General features: G+C 42.8%; 1 protein-coding gene across 2 annotated transcripts; it reads left to right on the forward strand.

Moving 5' to 3' along the window:
• The first annotated feature begins 250 nt into the window (after positions 1–250).
• LOC138982860 (nuclear receptor subfamily 1 group I member 2-like) lies at positions 251–15,303 on the forward strand. 2 transcript variants are annotated; one of them, XM_070356234.1, is made up of 6 exons: positions 251–538; positions 3,658–3,896; positions 4,983–5,100; positions 7,583–8,079; positions 10,321–10,634; positions 11,846–15,303. In XM_070356234.1, exons 2-6 carry the CDS (start codon positions 3,675–3,677, stop codon positions 12,162–12,164), a joined length of 1,470 nt encoding a protein of 489 aa, XP_070212335.1. In that variant the 5' UTR covers positions 251–538; positions 3,658–3,674; the 3' UTR covers positions 12,165–15,303. The 2 variants fall into 2 exon arrangements, with proteins under 2 accessions (XP_070212335.1, XP_070212334.1); XM_070356233.1 differs by having other exon boundaries at positions 252–550.
• The last annotated feature ends 4,217 nt before the right edge of the window (positions 15,304–19,520 follow it).

Genomic DNA, 19,520 nt, shown 5'->3' on the forward strand with positions numbered 1-19,520 from the left:
CATAATTGTATGGCTTTGGTTTCAACACTGCAACGGTTGTCTCCGTCTGCAAAGTTTGGCAGCTCGCAGTAGTTAGTGAATTTAGGACACTGATTTTGAAAAGATTCCTTACCTGTGCTTTTATTACTAATAATCTTTTCGTTTTTCTCTTTTTGTTCCCATTTGATTTATTTTTTCCTAAATGCCCCAACAGCTTCAGGTGAGTCACACTGAACATATAACGTCGGGCGCCTGTACCGCTTGACCTTCTTTCTCCCCCAGACGCCGATCAAAACAAACTCGGGTATGTACGAGTGCAGGCAATGCAATTTGAGTTGCGGTGTTTGAATAGATTTACGTGTACTTTGACCGTCTTCTCCGGGTGTGGCGTGCCAGTGGTGTGTGCAACGACAGCAGATGAATAAGGACAGGAAGTGACAGGAATGAATGTGTAGGCTACATCTGAAATTTCAGTTATAGTGGTGTGTTTACACAGTATTGGTCGGTCACAACCAACACTGGTGGGGGGGGACTGGGCCGGCGTTGCTGCAGAGATCTGGCAAGTTGAATTGTACGCATGTCTTTTATCAAAATGTACATTAATGCTTCGCACTGATCTGTCACACATACGGTCAGACACATGCACGCAGATATACCGACCCAGACATACACAATCTGACGCACTGACACACATATATATACACACACGACACGACGGTAAACTGGTTATTAACGAGGGTAATCGATATACCAGTATACATGTGTTTTTACATCCATTCCTTGCTCTTGCACACACACACACACACACACACACACGTTTTAATGCGTGCACACACACACGAGGGCCCCAAAGGGGGGGTATCATCACGATCACGGGAAGGGAAATTTTAGCTTTCACGATCACAGTTACCTTGATTTTTGTTTTCACGATCACGAACACCAGTGGCAAATCACGGTCACGGTAAAAGTTGCAGGTACAGAAAGCACGTGTCAAAGTAAACACAACCACACAGTAATTCGCTCCTCTGGATCTATTGTTTATTCAACACAAAGTGGGAACTGTTGCACTTTTTTATTATTATTTTTTGAGTTCTCTTTCAAACACACATAGAAATTCATATCATGGTTTGTAATCAGTAACAAGAATGTTGTTTTCATAGTTTTCTCTCTCTCTCTCTCTCTCTCTCTCTCTCTCTCTCTCTCTCTCTCTCCTCTCTCTCTCTCTCTCTCTCTCTCTCTCTCTCTCTCTCTCTCTCTCTCTCTCTCTCTCTCTCTCTCTCTCTCTCTCTCTCTCTCTCTCTCTACACTCATACACATTCAACTCCCACACCCTCACTCACAGACATGAATATATACTTACACAATTTCACATTTCCAGAGCTAAATCTTGTAAACCCATTTTTTTCAAAAACTATTGGGTGGATTGAAATTAAAGTACATGTATGTGTGATGGGTTCTTTATTTTCAACTTTGCCTTACAATTTGAGGTACACCATCGCCTGGTTTCATGGGCTTGAAAAACAAACAGGAATGCTACAGGCCAAAAATGGTTTTACCTGAAAGAAGCGCGCAGTGCCAGTGGCGAAGCCACAAGCCTGAGCCTGCGAAGCAGGCAAGCCAACTAGGGGGGTCCGGGGGCATGCCCCCCCGTTTTTTTTTTTCAAAAAACGGTTAAAATCTGTGCAATCTGGTGCATTCTGGGCATCATTTTCAGGGCTGTAATAGTGTTGTGATCTTGTTAAAAATCCCATTTTAGCCTCCCCCCACCACCATTCAACACACCTCCAAACTGGTGAAAACAACACTACTGTGCGCTGGCTTCATTGAGACCGGCGCCCGGTCGCGTTGCGCGATATTCACAAGGATCGTTTTTGCGGAAATGTTTCAACTTCACCGGAATAAATTTGACTTTACCGGATTTTGAAAACGGCTTTATCGGATTTCCGGCAATTACCGGAAAAGTAGCATGCCTGACAAAATCCCCAACGAACATGACTTTGATCGTCTTTGACATGAGGATCAAGTGACCCAAACTGGCACGTCTCCCCGCCATTGTTTCTAAATTTAACCCATTGTTGATATTAAAGTTTACAGGCGCTAAAATAAATCCAAGCTTAATGCAAAGAAGCGACAATTAGAATCTATGCCAAGCGTGTCCACGTTGCTGGGATGAAAAACACATTTCTAGTTTCGGTTTTGGCTACACGCAGACTCGATCTCGAGCCAGTCGAGGTCACACTGAGCGAGTGACAGCCGGACGTGGCAATGTCGACAATGTCAATGATCTCACTCAAACACAAAGATCTTGAACAAAATTCAAGATCTTTGCCTACATTCAGAACAGTCATAGAGCAACATAGATCAACATATCTTGATATTTCGTCTTCGGAAAGACCGACCCGTAGCCTGACCTTTCCGCCAAGGAAGGCATTCTCGCCGCCTGCTTTGGTCTGGCTTGAATCCACAAAATATAACAGAAGTTCGATGACAGTACTGCTGCACGCCATTTTTGATCTTCGAATTCGAATTTGACTGAATGCACTCAAAACTTTTGCACGAAGCCCTTCCATTGGATGAAGTTTGGCAGACTTTAGCAATTTGCCTTCTGATTGGATCTCTTTTTTGTGTGTGATTGGTTCTCTTAAAGGGAAGCAATCGCTGTCAAAATCATATGTCTGAATGTGTTGTTGCTTCCCTTCAATCGGGATTGGCTCCTTGACGAATAGAGGATCATAGAGTGATACAGCTGTGAAAAATGCACGTTGAAAATAAAATGCTTTGCAATAATGCCCATCACGATCACGAAAACAAATGACGATCACGATCACGAGACTTGATTTTTTTGTCGTCACGGATCACGGGCAAAGTCCCATCACGATCACAGAAATGGAAATTTCGGCAATCACGGTCACAGAAAGGTCAAAAAACGCCAATCACGATCACGATTTTAAACCCATTGGGGCCCTCACACACGCGCGCGTGCTCGCGCGCACACACACACACACACACACACACACACACACACACAAAATACACACACACACACAAAACACACACACACACATGTCCCTAACACACACACAAGTCCCTAACACGTATAAACGCGGAGAAAAACATTGGGGATCATTGTTTTATATCGACCGCAGGCCCGGACCGACTCTCCCACAGTTTTCACTTTATCGAACTTCTCGCTGATGCGGAGTAATCATTCAGCATTGTCAGAAATCCGCCGCCAGTCGAGTTTTTTAGCTTCCAGATCGATCGGCCGTTATCAGCAGTGTCACTGAAATAGATAAATGAGGCTGTGTTATATTCAAATACGCCATTATAATACGTGCAGGCTTTGCGCACCGTAAAAAAAGTGATTTGATATGGTACGCCGTACCTGGTGAATTCTTTACGTAGACCGTAAATCTACATTTGGCACTGTGTGTGTCTGTGTGTTGGTGTATGTGTGCGTGTGCGTGTGCGTGTGCGTGTGTGTGTGTGTGGGTGTGGGTGTGTGTGTGGGTGTATGTGTGTGTGTGTGCGTGAGTGTGTGTGTGTGTGTGCCAGTGTGTGCGTGCGCTCGTGCGTGCGTGTGTGCGTGCGTGCGTGAGTGTGTGTGTGTGTGTGTTGGTGCGTGCGTTCGTGCGCGCGTGTGTGCGTGTCTTTCTAATTGATGAAGTTTTGGTGCAGCACCCACACTTTCTACGATGGAGGAAACAGCAGGGTCCTCGGAGGTATCAGAAGCAATGAACAGCCCAAGTGACGTCATCACCAACGGAAGTAGTCAACCGTCTCGGAAGAAACAGCGAATGCCGAATGGACAGAAAACCTGCCGCGTGTGTGGAGACTGCGCACTGGCTCACAACTTTGACGTCATTTCCTGTGAATCCTGCAAAGCTTTCTTCCGGAGAAACGCTTTAAAAACGAAAGTTGGTAAAACAGAGTATAGCCATATGTGACCCTCCACCACAGAATGAGTCGCATGTCACATTTGCATGATTTCCATATTTGTACATTTTCATAAAGAGTTTGTTATGCTCTATCCAGTGGTGAAAACCGTTTTAGAAAAGAGCGAAAACTGTTTGAGTTATAAGCCTGTGACTAAGGTGACCCTCACACTGTTACCAGACACTCCCCGTACTTTTATTAAGCCTAGCGCAGAACCGCGCGAGGTGACATGCGACTCATTTCGTGGTGGAGGGTCACATATTAGCCTATAGAACACATCTGTATGTGTTCATGTGTACACAGGTGTGTGTGTCAGATTGTGTACTGCAAGCGTTTCGTGTGGCCTTCGTGTACTGCAATTTTTAGAAGGTATGCCCTGTTGCTTAAGGCATGACTGTGTTTCAGTATTATGTCCTTGCAGTCTTCGCTCGAAAGATGCACAGAAACACATGTGTCCAACCTCACATTTAAGGCCAAGTGCTTTCCGTGAAAATTGAAATAATAAACTAAACAATTAAACAATTCTCACTCGGCACACAGAAAGGTTGTTGATTGTTGATAGTGATCAAAGTGGAAGGATGGTCTTATTCCACGCAACAGCCTGGCAAGATCTAAGATTGTGAGCCGGTACCTTAAAGTATGTTTTGAGATCAGATATTGCCAGTAAACCTATATCATTATTACAGTGTGACTACCGCCCCCACGTCCCATCTATCCCCCCCCTCCTCTCCTTAACCCCCCCCCCCCCCCCCGTATGTCTGCGTGTGTATTTGTATGGGTGAAACTAATTTGTATTCCATAATAGTAAACCATGTGGTTTTTTATGTGATGTCCATGTATTTATATATATTGTAAAATATCAGAAAAAATGAGAGAAAAAAAAGCAAGATTGTGAGCCGAATCGTTGGACTGCGACTTAGAATATCCTTTTCTTCCAGTTTTACCATCCCCAAAATCACCATTCGGATAAGATTTTGATATCTGACTGTTTGATCGTCCTCTTCCACTGTAACAAATATTCCACAACGTCTTTCTAATTCTGCTTGCCATCTTTTCTTTTCCTGCAGATCAAACCTTGTGCTTTCAACGGGGATTGTGCCATCACACCAGAGACGAGACGTTTTTGTTGCCCGTGTCGCCTGAGGAAATGTTTAGCAAGTGGGATGAAACCTGAGATGATACTGGGTAAGACGACAATGTTTAAACATAATTGTGACCCTCCACCACGAAATGAGTCGCATGTCACCTCGCGCGGTTCTGCGCTAGGCTTAAAATAAGTCCGGGGAGTGTCTGGTAACAGTGTGAGGGTCACCTTAGTCACAGGCTTATAGCTCTTTTCTAAAACGGTTTTCACCACTGGATAGAGCATAAAAAAACTCTTTAGGAAAATGTACAAATATGAAAATCATGCAAAGGTGACATGCGACTCATTCCGTGGTGGAGGGTCACATATATTTCTACCGTGATGCGAGGCCATGTAGGCCATCAGACGTGTGCAAGAGCCTAGTGGCCTTCCATGCGAAAGATCGAGCGTTCGAATCTCGACCGAGCCTGGTGGTTAAGGCAATATGTGGTTAGAAATTCATTGATCCTTATTACAAAAATTAATTTAAATTCAACTGTAGTCTTTAGTAAAAAAAACATCGAAGTCTTGTGTGTCATTATGCCAAATATCATGCATTTCTGATGTATGATTCCGCTGTAAAACCGTTTCCTAGAAATCCAATATGGCTGCTGTTTTAAAATCCGTCCTTAATTGAGCTTGACATTTACTTTGCTAAGACCTTTGTTTTTGAAGAAAATTTTTGATTCTCCACTCTGTACCATATGTCAAATGTATGAAGATACCTTACAACACTTTTTGTGGGACTGTATTAAAGTACAACACTTTTGGAATGATCTTTTGCAATGGTTAAAGCATCATTGTTTGCATTACCGATAAAGTCTTTGATTTGATTTTGTTATTGGCTAAACATTACATTTATACTGCCAGATTGAATGATAAGGTCCCGAGCATGTCTGTTTTTATGATAATGATGCCCCAAAGATTTCAAGTTGAAAAATACAATGCATATATTCACATGAATCACAATGTCCCAAACAAATTGTATAGTGATTGGAAATTATACCTTCCTTTTTTTAAAAGATCAGTAATTAGGTTTGGTAAGAAATTCTTATGTTTGATAATGACGGTCATTTGTATTATCATTTAAAATGTATAAATTGAGAATGTGAACACACATACCTCACCCCTCGCTCTCTCCTATCTTTTCCTCTTTCTCACTCGCTCTTCTACCCTCCTTTCAATTGTTCATTTAGTTCATGTATAATTCTCCTGGTATAATTCCTATGCGAATGTGTGTTAAGCCTATGTTTATGTGTTTATTTGTGTGTGAACGGGATGTTATGTCTGTCAGTCTCTCCAGATACTGTGTGTTTGTTCTGTCTTGTCTGCCAGCCATGTACACCAAAAACATGTTTATATGTAAAACACACAAAAAAACATAATTTAGGACTAATTTTTATTATCCAAATGATTGATTACAAATCATGTCATATTTTTGCCAAATGTAAATGATCATGTATGAATGGAAAATTGTGTTATTGAGGGATACATGTTATAGATTGAAAGCCCCACAATGATGTGCGTGGCAAAATTCAAATAAAAACTTCTTTTTTTTCATCGAAAATCAGCGCATAAGTTTCGCAAAGCAAGCATTGTGAAGTCGACTTCCCTATGCCGACCTCATCACATTAATATCAGGCTTAAGGGTAGAGATTTTTGTCCGATCTCCCAGGTTAACCTGTGTGCAGCCCTAATAAAAAAAACGCTCGCGCTGGACCCGAGTACTCTTCAGACATTCACACACACACACACACACACACACACACACACACACACACACACACACACACACTCTCTCTCTCCCTCACTCCTTCTCTCTCTCCCTATCTCTCTCTCTCTCACACACACACACACACACACACACACACACACACACACACACACACACACACTACCACATCTCCATTCTAAAACACGTGACGTTCCAAATCAAAAGACGACATTCTATTTTCTTACGTCACTATTCTTGGTTTACCGTACCATTCGGCGGCTTTGCTACGAGTATGGCATAGTCTTGGTTTGCCGAGACCTTGCACCGTTCTATCAGACTGCCTGGCTGGCTGTTGCACCGCGAATTCCTCCCACCGCCAAGTCGTTTTTTTGTGGTTTATTTCGCATTTAGGTCCCAGGTAACATTATGAAGTTTTAATACGATCAATCGGACCTATTATCAAGTTAGTGTATCAACTTTTGAACGAACTGCGCCCAGTAGTTTCCCAGCAATAAGCTGTTAAGTCGAGACACACACACAGACAGACACACAATTAAAGTCTGCTGGACCCTTGTACTAGCGTACTCGGGGATAATGCATTATTTCTACTTTGTGTACACGCAAACACAAGCCCGAGTACGCACGTAAAAGATCCCGTAATCTTTCGCGTAAAAGCTCCCGTTATCTATGCACAGACACACACAAACACACACACACACACACACACACACACACACACACACACACACACACACACACACACACACACACACACACACACACACACACACACACACGTTTGATACATTTTGTTTTCATCATCGTCACAGGCAACGACGAAAGAAAAGCGCTGCAAGACAAAATAGCAGAGAATCGACGTAAGAAAGACAAACCACGCCCAAGCCCTCACGATGTGGCCACTTCGTCAACAGCCACCGAACCCCCATCAAAGTCAGAAACATGCCCGGATGAGACCATGCCGCTCAGTTTTGACCTGTCAACAAAAGAGACTTGGGAATCGACCAACTCCTCTTTCCAATACCCTGAAGATAATATCACCCAACCTGGTTTGCAAGTGAATCAAGGAAGTGTATATCCTCTGGAAACTGCCACGAAAGAGCTGACACTTCTAGACTTTGCAACCCTGCTGCCCACGACGTCGGAAAGAACTGTTTGTGAAGGCGCAGTACCTTGCAGGTTTGAGCTGGACCTTGGTGAGAATTTTCAGCACGTGCGGCACGAGCAGCTGCCCTCTGACCTTCGTCGATACTGGCGGCTCAAGGAAGAAGAGCGAACGCTTCTGGCTGATCTTACGGTCGCTTATCAGGTGAGGTTCCTCGAGAAAAGCATTTGTCGGTAAATTCCCTTATTTTCATTAAAAAAAAAATGTAATACCAGAAATGAAATCTGCAATTGGCAGCTGGTTATACCGTTTGATTCTTATTTCGTCCTATGTATTGAACGCGGTGTGACTGGCTGGCGTTGCAGAGTGATCACTTGCTGCGAGAGCATGGATTCATACTTGCAGACCTGTTTACCCTTACGATTTTGGCGTAATTTATTACGATTTTCTGCAAAAAATACGCCATTCCGCTATCCGTGTCAAGACTACGATTTTCATAAATAAAAAAAATGTTAAAAAAAATAAAAATAAAAAATAAATAAATAAAAAAATAAAAAAATATATATATATATTTTTTTTTTTATCAATTCACATGTTTGGCATTGTTTTTTTCAATGGCAAAATGGGGTGAAAAAGCACAGGACTGACCAGAGATCATGTCTGTCTGATGAGACGCTGGAGAGCCTTATTCTAGTGGTGAAGTCTCGCCCTCACTCATTCGGCAAGTGGAAGTACAGTAGAGAAGCGCTTGACTCACTGAAAAAGGCCTACTACGAGCAAAAGAAAAAGAATACCGGCACGGTGGCCTAGTGGTAAGGCGTCCGCCCGGTGATCGGGAGGTCGTGGGTTCGAAACCCGGCCGGGTCATACCTAAGACTTTAAAATTGGCAATCTAGTGGCTGCTCCGCCTGGCGTCTGGCATTATGGGGTTAGTGTTAGGACTGGTTGGTCCGGTGTCAGAATAATGTGACTGGGTGAGACATGAAGCCTGTGCTGCGACTTCTGTCTTGTGTGTGGCGCACGTTATATGTCAAAGCAGCACCGCCCTGATATGGCCCTTCGTGGTCGGCTGGGCGTTAAGCAAACAAACAAACAAACAAAAAAGAAAAAGAATCAGTGATGCATGTGCTTTTGATGTGATCTTCTTTGAAATTATGATGACTACAAAAACTGACTGATGTGTTTTGTTTGTGAATGATGGATATATGTGCATGATTGCGTTTCGCAGACACAGTTGTCATGTGCGTTGTAATTGGTGACGAATGCTGGATGATTACTATTTTTGTGCCAGGATTATTATTTTGGGGGCTGAGCATTACTCCAAAAACACTTATGGGGGTAAACAGGTCTGTACTTGTATAAGAAATAGCGGATTGAAAGTTGGCAGCTCAGACGCAATCGCTGCTGCCCTTCTCTATCTGGTCCTTTAATCTGATACATGTGCATGCCAACTTGAGCTGATCAGTCATTTTTAAGATTACAAACATCAAAGCATGTTCATGACATGCAGGTAAAGACTCGTACCGTCCTTCCCCGTGAGACTGTCACGATTCCGTCCAGGCTTTTACTTTGGATTATATAATTATATATATAGCATCCTTCATCTTGGACGCATGTCAAAAATCTACGACCGGTGTAACACGACATTTTTACCCCACGAAAAATTTACTCCGGAGTACAAATCTCGTGGGAGTAATTTTCTCGTGTTGCACCTGGACTGCTTTCTGTATACAGTAAAACGTGTATTCTAAATAAATGTCGTCATTCTGCAACAAACAAACAAACAAACAAAACAACCCGCACCGCACAGTAAGTGTCCAGTTATCATTCCCAGATCGGCTGCCCGAATTCAGAAAATCTCACTACAATATAGAGTCGTTGGCCTTGGGCATCCGAATACGTCCATGATACACATGTCATGTCGAGTTCCGCTCTCCCTGAATTTCAGGTGGAATAGGTCAGACTCAGGATCGGTACATTGCAGGAACCTTTTTAGGTTATTGTCGCAACGGAAGTGATCTACCCTGCGTTTTGCCTGATCTACTCTCTATTAAAGTAAAAGACTCTGTCTCACTCACACCAGAACACGAGAGAGAGAGAGAGAGAGAGAGAGAGAGAGAGAGAGAGAGAGAGAGAGAGAGAGAGAGTGAGAGAGAGAGAAAAAGAGATAAATTTTTGATTGACATTTGGTAAATGTTGCATTGATGATCCCCCAATCCCAACCCCCTAACCCCCCACCCCATTGAAATGAACCGTGTGTTTGTTCTTGACAAAACAAAACGTTACATTTGCTAGAACGTGGACCTAATGGTTTTTTAAGTAGACATTAACCTACAATTCTTGGGGTTTTTTATTCAGAATTTTGGAACGTTGGCAGCCTATCTGTTTTTGGACTTGTGTTTGTTCAATGAAATGTCTTACGTCTTACGTGTAACATCACACCAGGAAACGGTGCTGAAACTGCCAGATAACATCAGCACAATGAAACCGGTCAGCGTGCAGTCCATCCTGGAGCGGTGCCAGAGGTTCGCCAGCGACATGGTCAACTTCGTCAAACGGGTGGCTGACTTCCGAGCGCTACGCATGGAGGACCAGCTGGCCACGATCAAGGGGTCGTCATGGCGGACGTTCATCATCAAGAGCTCAGCCAACTTCATCGTGGAGTCCCACGCCTGGATGAAGGACGACGGCTACCTGACGGTGGACCAGTTTCTCCAGGCCTCGCCGGAACACGCGGACAAGATCCAGCTGATGGCCAGGCAAGCCCCCTCCCCCCACCCCCACCCCCCCCCCCCCCAATAATATATTTGTTTTCGATGACAAGGGCGAGACAATTAGGGTCGGTAAGTCGGCTACAATTTGTAATTGTTTTAGTTGGGTTTTTAATTCACACAGGCGCATATTGCTTTTCTTGGCCGGAAATCGTGCGAGTTGTGTCCCCTGGATGTTGGAGAAGACTAACTTTCCTTGTAAAGTCTGTTAAATCGAATTTTGTTTTCTTTCTTTCTTTCTGTCTTTCTTTCTGTCTTTCTTTCTGATATTGTTAAAACAACACGTATTTCTCCAAACGATTTTGATAGAGAGAGAGAGAGACACACAGACACAGACAGAGAGAGACAGAGAGAGAGAGACAGACAGACAGACAGACAGACAGAGAAACAGAGACAGAGATACAAAGAGAGACAATGAACAACAACAACAACAACAACAACAACAACAACAACAACTTAGACCTTCTTGTAAAGCATTTACGACATTTCCTGCATTCCTTTCCTTACCTTTCAATCCCTAACTTTAGAATGACAACAATCTCCACGTTTCCCCTCCACACAGGTTCTCCTTGTCCCTGAAGCAGATCATCCGCAGCGACCCCACAGTACATTTCAATCTCCACCCTTAAGGCGGCCCTTAATTGAGCCCGAAATCTTCTTCTTCTTCTTCTTCTTCTTCTGCGTTCGTGGGCTGAAACTCCCACGTACACTCGTGTTTTTTGCACGAGTGGAATTTTACGTGTATGACCGTTTTTTACCCCGCCATTTAGGCAGCCATACGCCGTTTTCGGAGGAAGCATGCTGGGTATTTTCGTGTTTCTATAACCCACCGAACTCTGACATGGATTACAGAATCTTTTTCGTGCGCACTTGGTCTTGTGCTTGCGTGTACACACGGGGGGTGTTCGGACACCGAGGAGAGTCTGCACACAAAGTTGACTCTGAGAAATAAATCTCTCGCCGAACGTGGGGACGAACTCACGCTGACAGCGGCCAACTGGATACAAATCCAGCGCGCTACCGACTGAGCTACATCCCCGCCCGAGCCCGAAATCGACTTTGGGAAGTCTTTTTACCAAAATATCAGTGCTAAAGCTCCGTGCGGCCAGCGTTGTGAAGTATAGTCCGTGTTGTCGACTTCGCCCAGTTAATTTGAGGCTTAAGAATGACAACTAACTTCACTGTTCCCCTTCACACAGGTTCTCCTCGTCCCTGAAGCAGATCATCCGCAACGACCCCACAGTCTTCGCCCTTCTGCAGGTGCTCGTGCTCTTCGACCCTCGGGACCCTCATCTGACCGACCGCCAGCAGGTGTCCGAGGCGTCCGACAAGTACTCCCTGCTTCTCAAGCATTACCTGGAGAGCCAGTGGTCGTACGACCACGCTGGACACTACCTGTCAGCCATCAGAAGCAAGCTCCACCAGCTGCCTGGTGTGGCGGAGAAAGTGCATGTCATGTTCTTGGACTGGCTCGACCTCCTCGAGCCGCTCATGCGTGAGCTGCTCAACCTGGCCTGATGGCGCTTAATAATTGTTGTTGTAATTCATAGGACGAGGTGTGGTATATGATGTGAGTTTACCATCCCTTTCACTGTGTTCGAGCTTTTGGGCTGTCACGGGCTTGGGTTGTCAGACTGGATCAGCTTGAAACTAGCCAGAGAGTTGGAGCCGGTTTCATTGGCTCGCGGTAGTCACATCGACAGTCGGACCACCGCTTCGTCGCCCGACTGCGCGGGTTGGGCGAACGCGGTGCTAGGGGAGGGCAGCACTGTAATCGGGCAACTCCCCGTGCGACTGATTTGTTGGCCCATGAAACCTGCCCTTTGTGTTATCTTGACTGCACGCAAATTGGTACGGAAATATGATGTCGTATCCGCGTACTGGATTCAGCTCAAAACTGTGAGGGAGATTTGGCTACCTTGACTGCATTCAAAACGTTTGAAGTGGCGTTGCTGTGTCAGGCTGCATTTAGTTTGAACCTTCGTCGGGGAGTGTGTGTCACCTTGACTGAATGGAAAGGTTTCAACTGGTTTTTATTATCTCAGACTTAAAGGTGGTCGTCTACATTTTTGCTTTTTTTCCATAATCTTATGGTTAGATTTCGCTAAAAAGTTATGTCAGATGATGAATGAACCATGGGGAAAAAAGTTATAGAAAAAAAATATATGTAAAAAAAGATTTTATTTTTGGGTAGCGTGACTCACGCTTCCAATATTTTGTTTTCTGTTTGCTGAGAACATGTGCTTTGCTTAAAAATACTGACCAATCAAATTTATGTCACTATGCTTATAGCCACGCCCAAACAAGTGCAGCAACAGTTTGACACTGGAGCGCTGTCCACGTTTTTTTTAAGCGCACAAAATGCACGGGATTTGAGAGGAGTTTTGCGCTTGGCATTTTCCAAATAAGGATATCCTACTATGAGTACTACGCTGGAATACTACAATGAATTTTCAAACAGCTACACTGGCTTCGTCTTTCCTGATCAAAAGGGGGTGTATTGTTGATATTTGTAGATAATAGACTGCATTTTAATGGTCAAATGGCGATTTCGGTATACAAATGTAGACAAGGACCTTTAAGAAATTTAGAGATGAGGATTTTGTTATTTAATCAGATGTCTCCACTAAAACAACATATCTTGGTTCTTTTCATTACACCTGAGCACACGTGCCATAGAGTACCTTGAAATTGAAATCAAATCAGCATCTATATTAAATTCAGATGTGAAGAGTGCCATTATCGAGACGAAACGAGTCGTTTGCTAATTTCAATGCTTCTTAATTTTCTCAGGTGCTATGAGCCTGGTTCCACGTAACTGTCACCAACCGTTGTTGTCTATAGTTAGAGCTTTTCCTTTCCTCAGCCATGCACCAGTGTTCATCAAAAATACCGTGACACTGACATGTGTCTGCGTCGGGATAGGGCGCAGAAAAGCCAGTGGAACCTGACACAGTGAGCCACATAGACATGGGAACAGAAAAATTTACTAGGCTGGATCTATTTTTAGTAACATCGGCTTTTAAGAAGAGCCCAATGGGCGATCGTATCACCGTGTTGACTGCACGTGACGGTCGTTTACGACTTCCAATTAATGTACTTCCAATCAAAGAGAAATTTGACACAAAGCTTGTTGGTCTCCATGGGAACAGAACACTTTACTAATCTACTTGTTTAAAAGTACATTAATTGGAAGTCGTTAACGACCATCACGTGCAGTCAACACGGTGATACGATCGCCCATTGGGCTCTTCTCAAAAGCCGATGTTACTAAAAATAGAATAGGTTTTTCTGGGAAATCGTTCAGTGGACGTATTCAATAATTATGCAACCATTTAGTGAATTTGATTTTATACATTACTCAAAACCTTTGGAATGAAGAGTAAGAGTCTAGAAAATTTAAAAAAAAACATTTAAAAATAAAAAAATAAAAAAAGTTTGAAAAATGCTCTTGCCTGATAAGAGAATCGAACCCGTGACTGCGTACGGATTGGCTATCGGGCGCTCTACCGAATGAGCTAAACCGGCTCACTGTCTTCGGGGTTAAAAAAATAAATCCTGACTTCGAATATTACACGTGAGTTCTCGAAGCATGAGGATCAGTATCGACTCGTCTCTTCGTTCATATTTTGTATAGTGTACGTTCTGTCGATCTCACTGTTCGAGGAAAGGTAATTTGGTAACTGACCCTATGCTCCCGTTTACTTCGTATCAGTTTGGAAAGCATGAGATTTAGAAGATTTCGTTGGGGGCGATGACGCCCTATGACCGGAAGCAAGCGGTTAAAAACGGGCCTTGACAGAGCCAATGAAAGATGATAGAAACTTATAAGATTATATAACTATGACTCGTCATAGAGACACTTGATTTTTACCGGCACGGTTGGCCTAGTGGTAAGGCGTCCGCCCCGTGATCGGGAGGTCGTGGGTTCGAACCCCGGCCGGGTCATACCTAAGACTTTAAAATTGGCAATCTAGTGGCTGCTCCGCCTGGCGTCTGGCATTATGGGGTTAGTGCTAGGACTGGTTGGTCCGGTGTCAGAATAATGTGACTGGGTGAGACACGAAGCCTGTGCTGCCACTTCTGTCTTGTGTGTGGCGCACGTTAAATGTCAAAGCAGCACCGCCCTGATATGGCCCTTCGTGGTCGGCTGGGCGTTGAGCAAAAACAAAAAAAAAAAACAAAAAAAAAACACTTGATTTTTAATGTTTGTCTTTATTTTAACCTTCACCGTGCTTGATAGGGTAGCGTCAAACCAACTGGCAAACGTCACAATTGAAAGTGAAACCATGTGCTTCAGTAGAGGATGCTGAAGCATAGCGTATATTTAATTGTTGTCACACGATCTTCAGTTAAAGAAGCTGATGTACAGTTTTACCTGCCTGGTAACCGAAAGGAATGTTTTAGCGCAAATGAGATGTTGGAAGCTTTGCATGTAAACAATCTGTTCTCTGGCAAGTTGGTATGTTTCTTAGTTGATTTATTGGTTGTTTGTTGAGTTAGTTGGTAGTACCTCTGAAAATAATAGATTATGTAAAATCACTTTTAAGAGAATTAAAACCCATTTTATCACGACTTTTAATGGATGAAAGACTTGCGTATGTGTTTACCTTGTCCGTATTTTTTTTGAGGAATAAAAGGAGATGACGAAAATGTACTACCGCACTAATCAAGGGAGGTAACTAGTGCATTACGTTAACGTTGTTCGTGCAGGTCATTTCTCACCCCTGCTGCGGGACTCTCTCTCTTTCTCTCTCTCTCTCTCTCTCTCTCTCTCTCTCTCTCTCTCTCTCTCTCTCTCTCTCTCTCTCTCTCTCTCTCTCTCTCTCTCTCTCTCTCTCTCTCTCTCTCTCTCTGCATATTAACTTCAAATAGTATGATTTAAAAAGCAGGACATGTAGCTTTGATAGTTTGAAATAGACAGAGCATGTCGTTCAGTGGACCTTTTACACAAACCTTTTCTTAAGATGAAAGTATTGCACGCAGCAATTTCATGTGAACTGGTGTACTTTTCGGCAGGCATTCTTACAAAACTATAAGTGTACAAATTACTTCATTCTAAAAGGGCTCTTTTAGGTGTTGTTCAAATTATCAATTGTACGTCCACACAACATAGCAAAGAATGAGTCAGTCAAACAAAGCAAAACAGACCCAAAACAAACAATGTATTTAATCAGTCAGTCAAGCGAAGTGACACGCAAAAATAAGCAACCAGTCAGCCAATCAAAACATTACAACAACAAACAAAAAAGAAGAAAAAAAGTAAGCAATCAGTCAGTCAAACAAAACAATACAAAACAAAACAGACCAAAAACAAAAGCATTAAGCAACCCGTCAGTAAAACAAAAACAAGTCGCGTAAGGCGAAAATACAACATTTAGTCAAGTAGCAGCATGAAACTGAACGCAATGCAATTTTTCAGCAAGACCGTATACTCGTAGCATCGTCAGTCCACCGCTCATGGCAAAGGCAGTGAAATTGACAAGAAGAGCGGGGTAGTAGTTGCGCTGAGAAGGATAGCACGCTTTTCTGTACCTCTCTTCGTTTTAACTTTCTGAGCGTATTTTTAATCCAAACATATCATATCTATATGTTTTTTAAATCAGGAACCGACAAGGAATAAGATGAAAGTGTTTTTAAATTGATTTCGAAAATTTAATTTTGATAATAATTTTTATATTTTTAATTTTCAGAGCTTGTTTTTAATCAAAATATAACATATTTATATGTTTTTGGAATCAGAAAATGATGGAGAATAAGATGAACGTAAATTTGGATCGTTTTATAAAAAAAATATTTTTTTTACAATTTTCAGATTTTTAATGACCAAAGTCATTAATTAATTTTTAAGCAAACAAGCTGAAATGCAATACCGAAGTCCGGGCTTCGTCGAAGATTACTTGACCAAAATTTCAACCAATTTGGTTGAAAAATGAGAGCGTGACAGTGCCGCCTCAACTTTCACGAAAAGCCGGATATGACGTCATCAAAGACATTTATCAAAAAAATGGAAAAAAACGTCTGGGGATATTATACCCAGGAACTCTCATGTCAAATTTCATAAAGATCGGTCCAGTAGTTTAGTCTGAATCGCTCTACACACACACACAGACAGACAGACACACACACACACACACACACATACACCACGACCCTCGTCTCGATTCCCCCCTCTACGTTAAAACATTTAGTCAAAACTTGACTAAATGTAACTAAGCAAGTCAGACCCCACTAAAACAAAGTAAGCAATCAACCAGTCAAACAAAACAACGAAAACCACAATAGACCATCAACAAATAAAGTAAGCAAACGAACAAACAAAAAAACCGATTGTCATTCTTATCGCACTATAAAGCAATCTTTGCTAAAAAAAACAAAAACATAAAAAATAAACCTTTCTTTTGCGTAATAGTTGATCTGTCCTTCTGTCCTTGCATACGCGAACAATACTGCGTAAGGTAAATGTATTCCCGTACCCAACCTCACACCCGAATCCCCATTTGCCTGGCCGAGGGGAAGAGAGGCTAACACATTACGAACATTACACAGTACAGAGGCAAACACAATACGAATTCGTGTTCCATGCCATTGACACGAGGCGACAATTTCAACTCAAGGGTACGAAGGACATATTATGGTAGCCTACATAGAACGGTGAGAAAGAAGAAGAACGACCACCTCCCTTCCCCTGTACTCCCCTCCCACCTCCTCCCACCCCCCGCTCCCCTATTTAGACATTGTAAAATGTGATAAATTCAGATCTTAAATAGAAGGTACATTTACAGAGACTATGAAGAGAAGGTCTAGATGAAAATAAAAATAAAAGCAAAGTCTTGAAAGGGGAGGGGGAGTTTCCATCGGAGGATCTTAAAAAGGGGGCACCACTGTTTGCAGGTTTTACAACCCGGTCCAGGACTGTGTTAACCGAGACTAAATCACTGCCTCACACACTTTTGCTCTCAATTCACGGAGAAAACCAATAAACGAACTGTTTACACACCCGTATTTTAAGTCCTCTCAGCGAGATCAATAAAGGTGGGAGATCAAAAACCAAACGCCTCGCACTCTCTTCTGTCAACATGAGAGCGACAACGAGCCACCCAACATGTAAAGATCATTCTTCGCGACTACAGTGAAAAGATCACAACTATACATAGCTTTCTGGGTGGTTATTTTAAAGGCTTTGCAATGCTTCACGGACATATTTTCACGTTTTATGTCGCCAGGCGAGCATGTAATAAAATCATATGCAGCACCTGGTACCCGAAGTGTCACAGGTATATGATCGACAAGTTCGTATACACCTTCATTCGCTCTGTCGACGCACGTCATAACCGCTTGCTTGCCTTTAAAGCTTTGGCGATGGCGGCGCGGTGGTGACGTAAAGGTTTTGCGACAGGCAAATTTTAGTGTTCGTGTTTCCATTAAAAGCGGCGCTGCAGGCGTATGTTTTTCGTTCTGGCTTGACTCCTCAGGACAAATCGGCCCAAAACTCGCACAACCATGCAGATATTAAGGTCAACTATATCTGAAGCTACTTATGTTTGTGCGAAAAAAGGAAAGGACGAAAATAAAAGGGCACAAATCGCTTTTATTTCAACAAAATCATCAAAAAGAAGAGCGAACCCCGTGCCTTTGACAACCTTTGACATCATTCTTACCTGACGCTGTACAAAAGCCCAATCGGCGATTGTATCACCGCGTGTCAACTGCTAGTAATAATCGTTAACTACTGCTAACTATAATTTACTTCTAGAAGTGCTCATATGTTACAAGAGAATACAAGACGAGCTGTTGTGAGTTATCGTTCTTACCGTCGGTTTCTTGTTTCCGCTTGTTCCTTTATTTGTTGTGATGTTTACCATCGTTTGTTTGTTTGTTTGTTTAAACCCCTACTGTCTATAGGGTGAATTGAAAGCATTTTTTGTGAATGCTTGGTCGGTTTCACTAAACTAACTTTTCTCTAGACTCATCAACCCAATGACTTTAATGAATGTTTATTAAATATCACTGACAGAAACAAAAGACAAATGGAAGGTATTACCTGCTATTCAGACTTGGTCGTGTGACAGACGTTTTCTTCCACACGAGATTACGTTGATTGTCTAACGAAGCCGTCGGGCTGAGTTAGACATTAGCTAATCGAGTGTGGAAGAAAACTCTGTCACACGACCAAGTCGGAATAGCATTTATGTCTCACAGCTTCAACAGAGGAGATAACAAACACGTTTTGCGTACTCAAGCTTGACAAACCTAAACACAGGAGCAGCCATTGTGGAGAGATCTACTTTTTGACGGAAGTGACCGAACAACTGTGAATGACGTCTCGGTATATGTGAATGACGTCACAGTCATCGTCACAGTCTGTATCTTTTGAAGCATCGCATTCTTCGTGACGTCTTTCTGTGTCTGCATCCGCGAAATGTTTGTTCTTTCCGGGATCTTTGTCATCTATGTTCAGAACTCTGTCCTTCTAGTTTCAGACTAACAGGCCTCCTGAGCGAGCCACTTTCCAAGGGCAGCTAAATTCGCGTATGGAAACAGTACTGTCATCTGGGATGCCGTTTTCAGTATTCTCAGCTTTGAAGAATTTGTAAAGAGAAGAAACGATAACAGCAGGAGAAATAAAAGTCGTGTGTGCATTTTGGGGCTTTGGAAGGGACGATTTCGAGTTTGAATCCGTTCTTGCACATGCTCCAAAGCGTGTAACATACAATCTTGCACACGTTTGCTTTAGTAGTGGCAAAGAAGGAAAGCGTGTGACATCATAAAATGTTCACGATTTCTTAAATTTGTATCATGACACCTGAACAACAAATAATGAAATTCAAGTCTTGCAACTAATAAGTCGAAGAGACCCTTTAAACTACAGAA

This window comes from Littorina saxatilis, linkage group LG12 (assembly GCF_037325665.1).
Source record: "Littorina saxatilis isolate snail1 linkage group LG12, US_GU_Lsax_2.0, whole genome shotgun sequence".
Taxonomy (NCBI): Eukaryota; Metazoa; Mollusca; class Gastropoda; order Littorinimorpha; family Littorinidae; genus Littorina; species Littorina saxatilis.

Coding starts and splice junctions, on each gene's coding strand:
- LOC138982860 (XM_070356234.1), top strand. CDS start 3,675: ATGGAGGAAACAGCAGGGTCCTCGGAGGTATCAGAAGCAATGAACAGC. Junction 3,897..4,982: donor GAAACGCTTTAAAAACGAAA/GTTGGTAAAACA, acceptor CTTTTCCTGCAG/ATCAAACCTTGTGCTTTCAA. Junction 8,080..10,320: donor ATCTTACGGTCGCTTATCAG/GTGAGGTTCCTC, acceptor ACATCACACCAG/GAAACGGTGCTGAAACTGCC.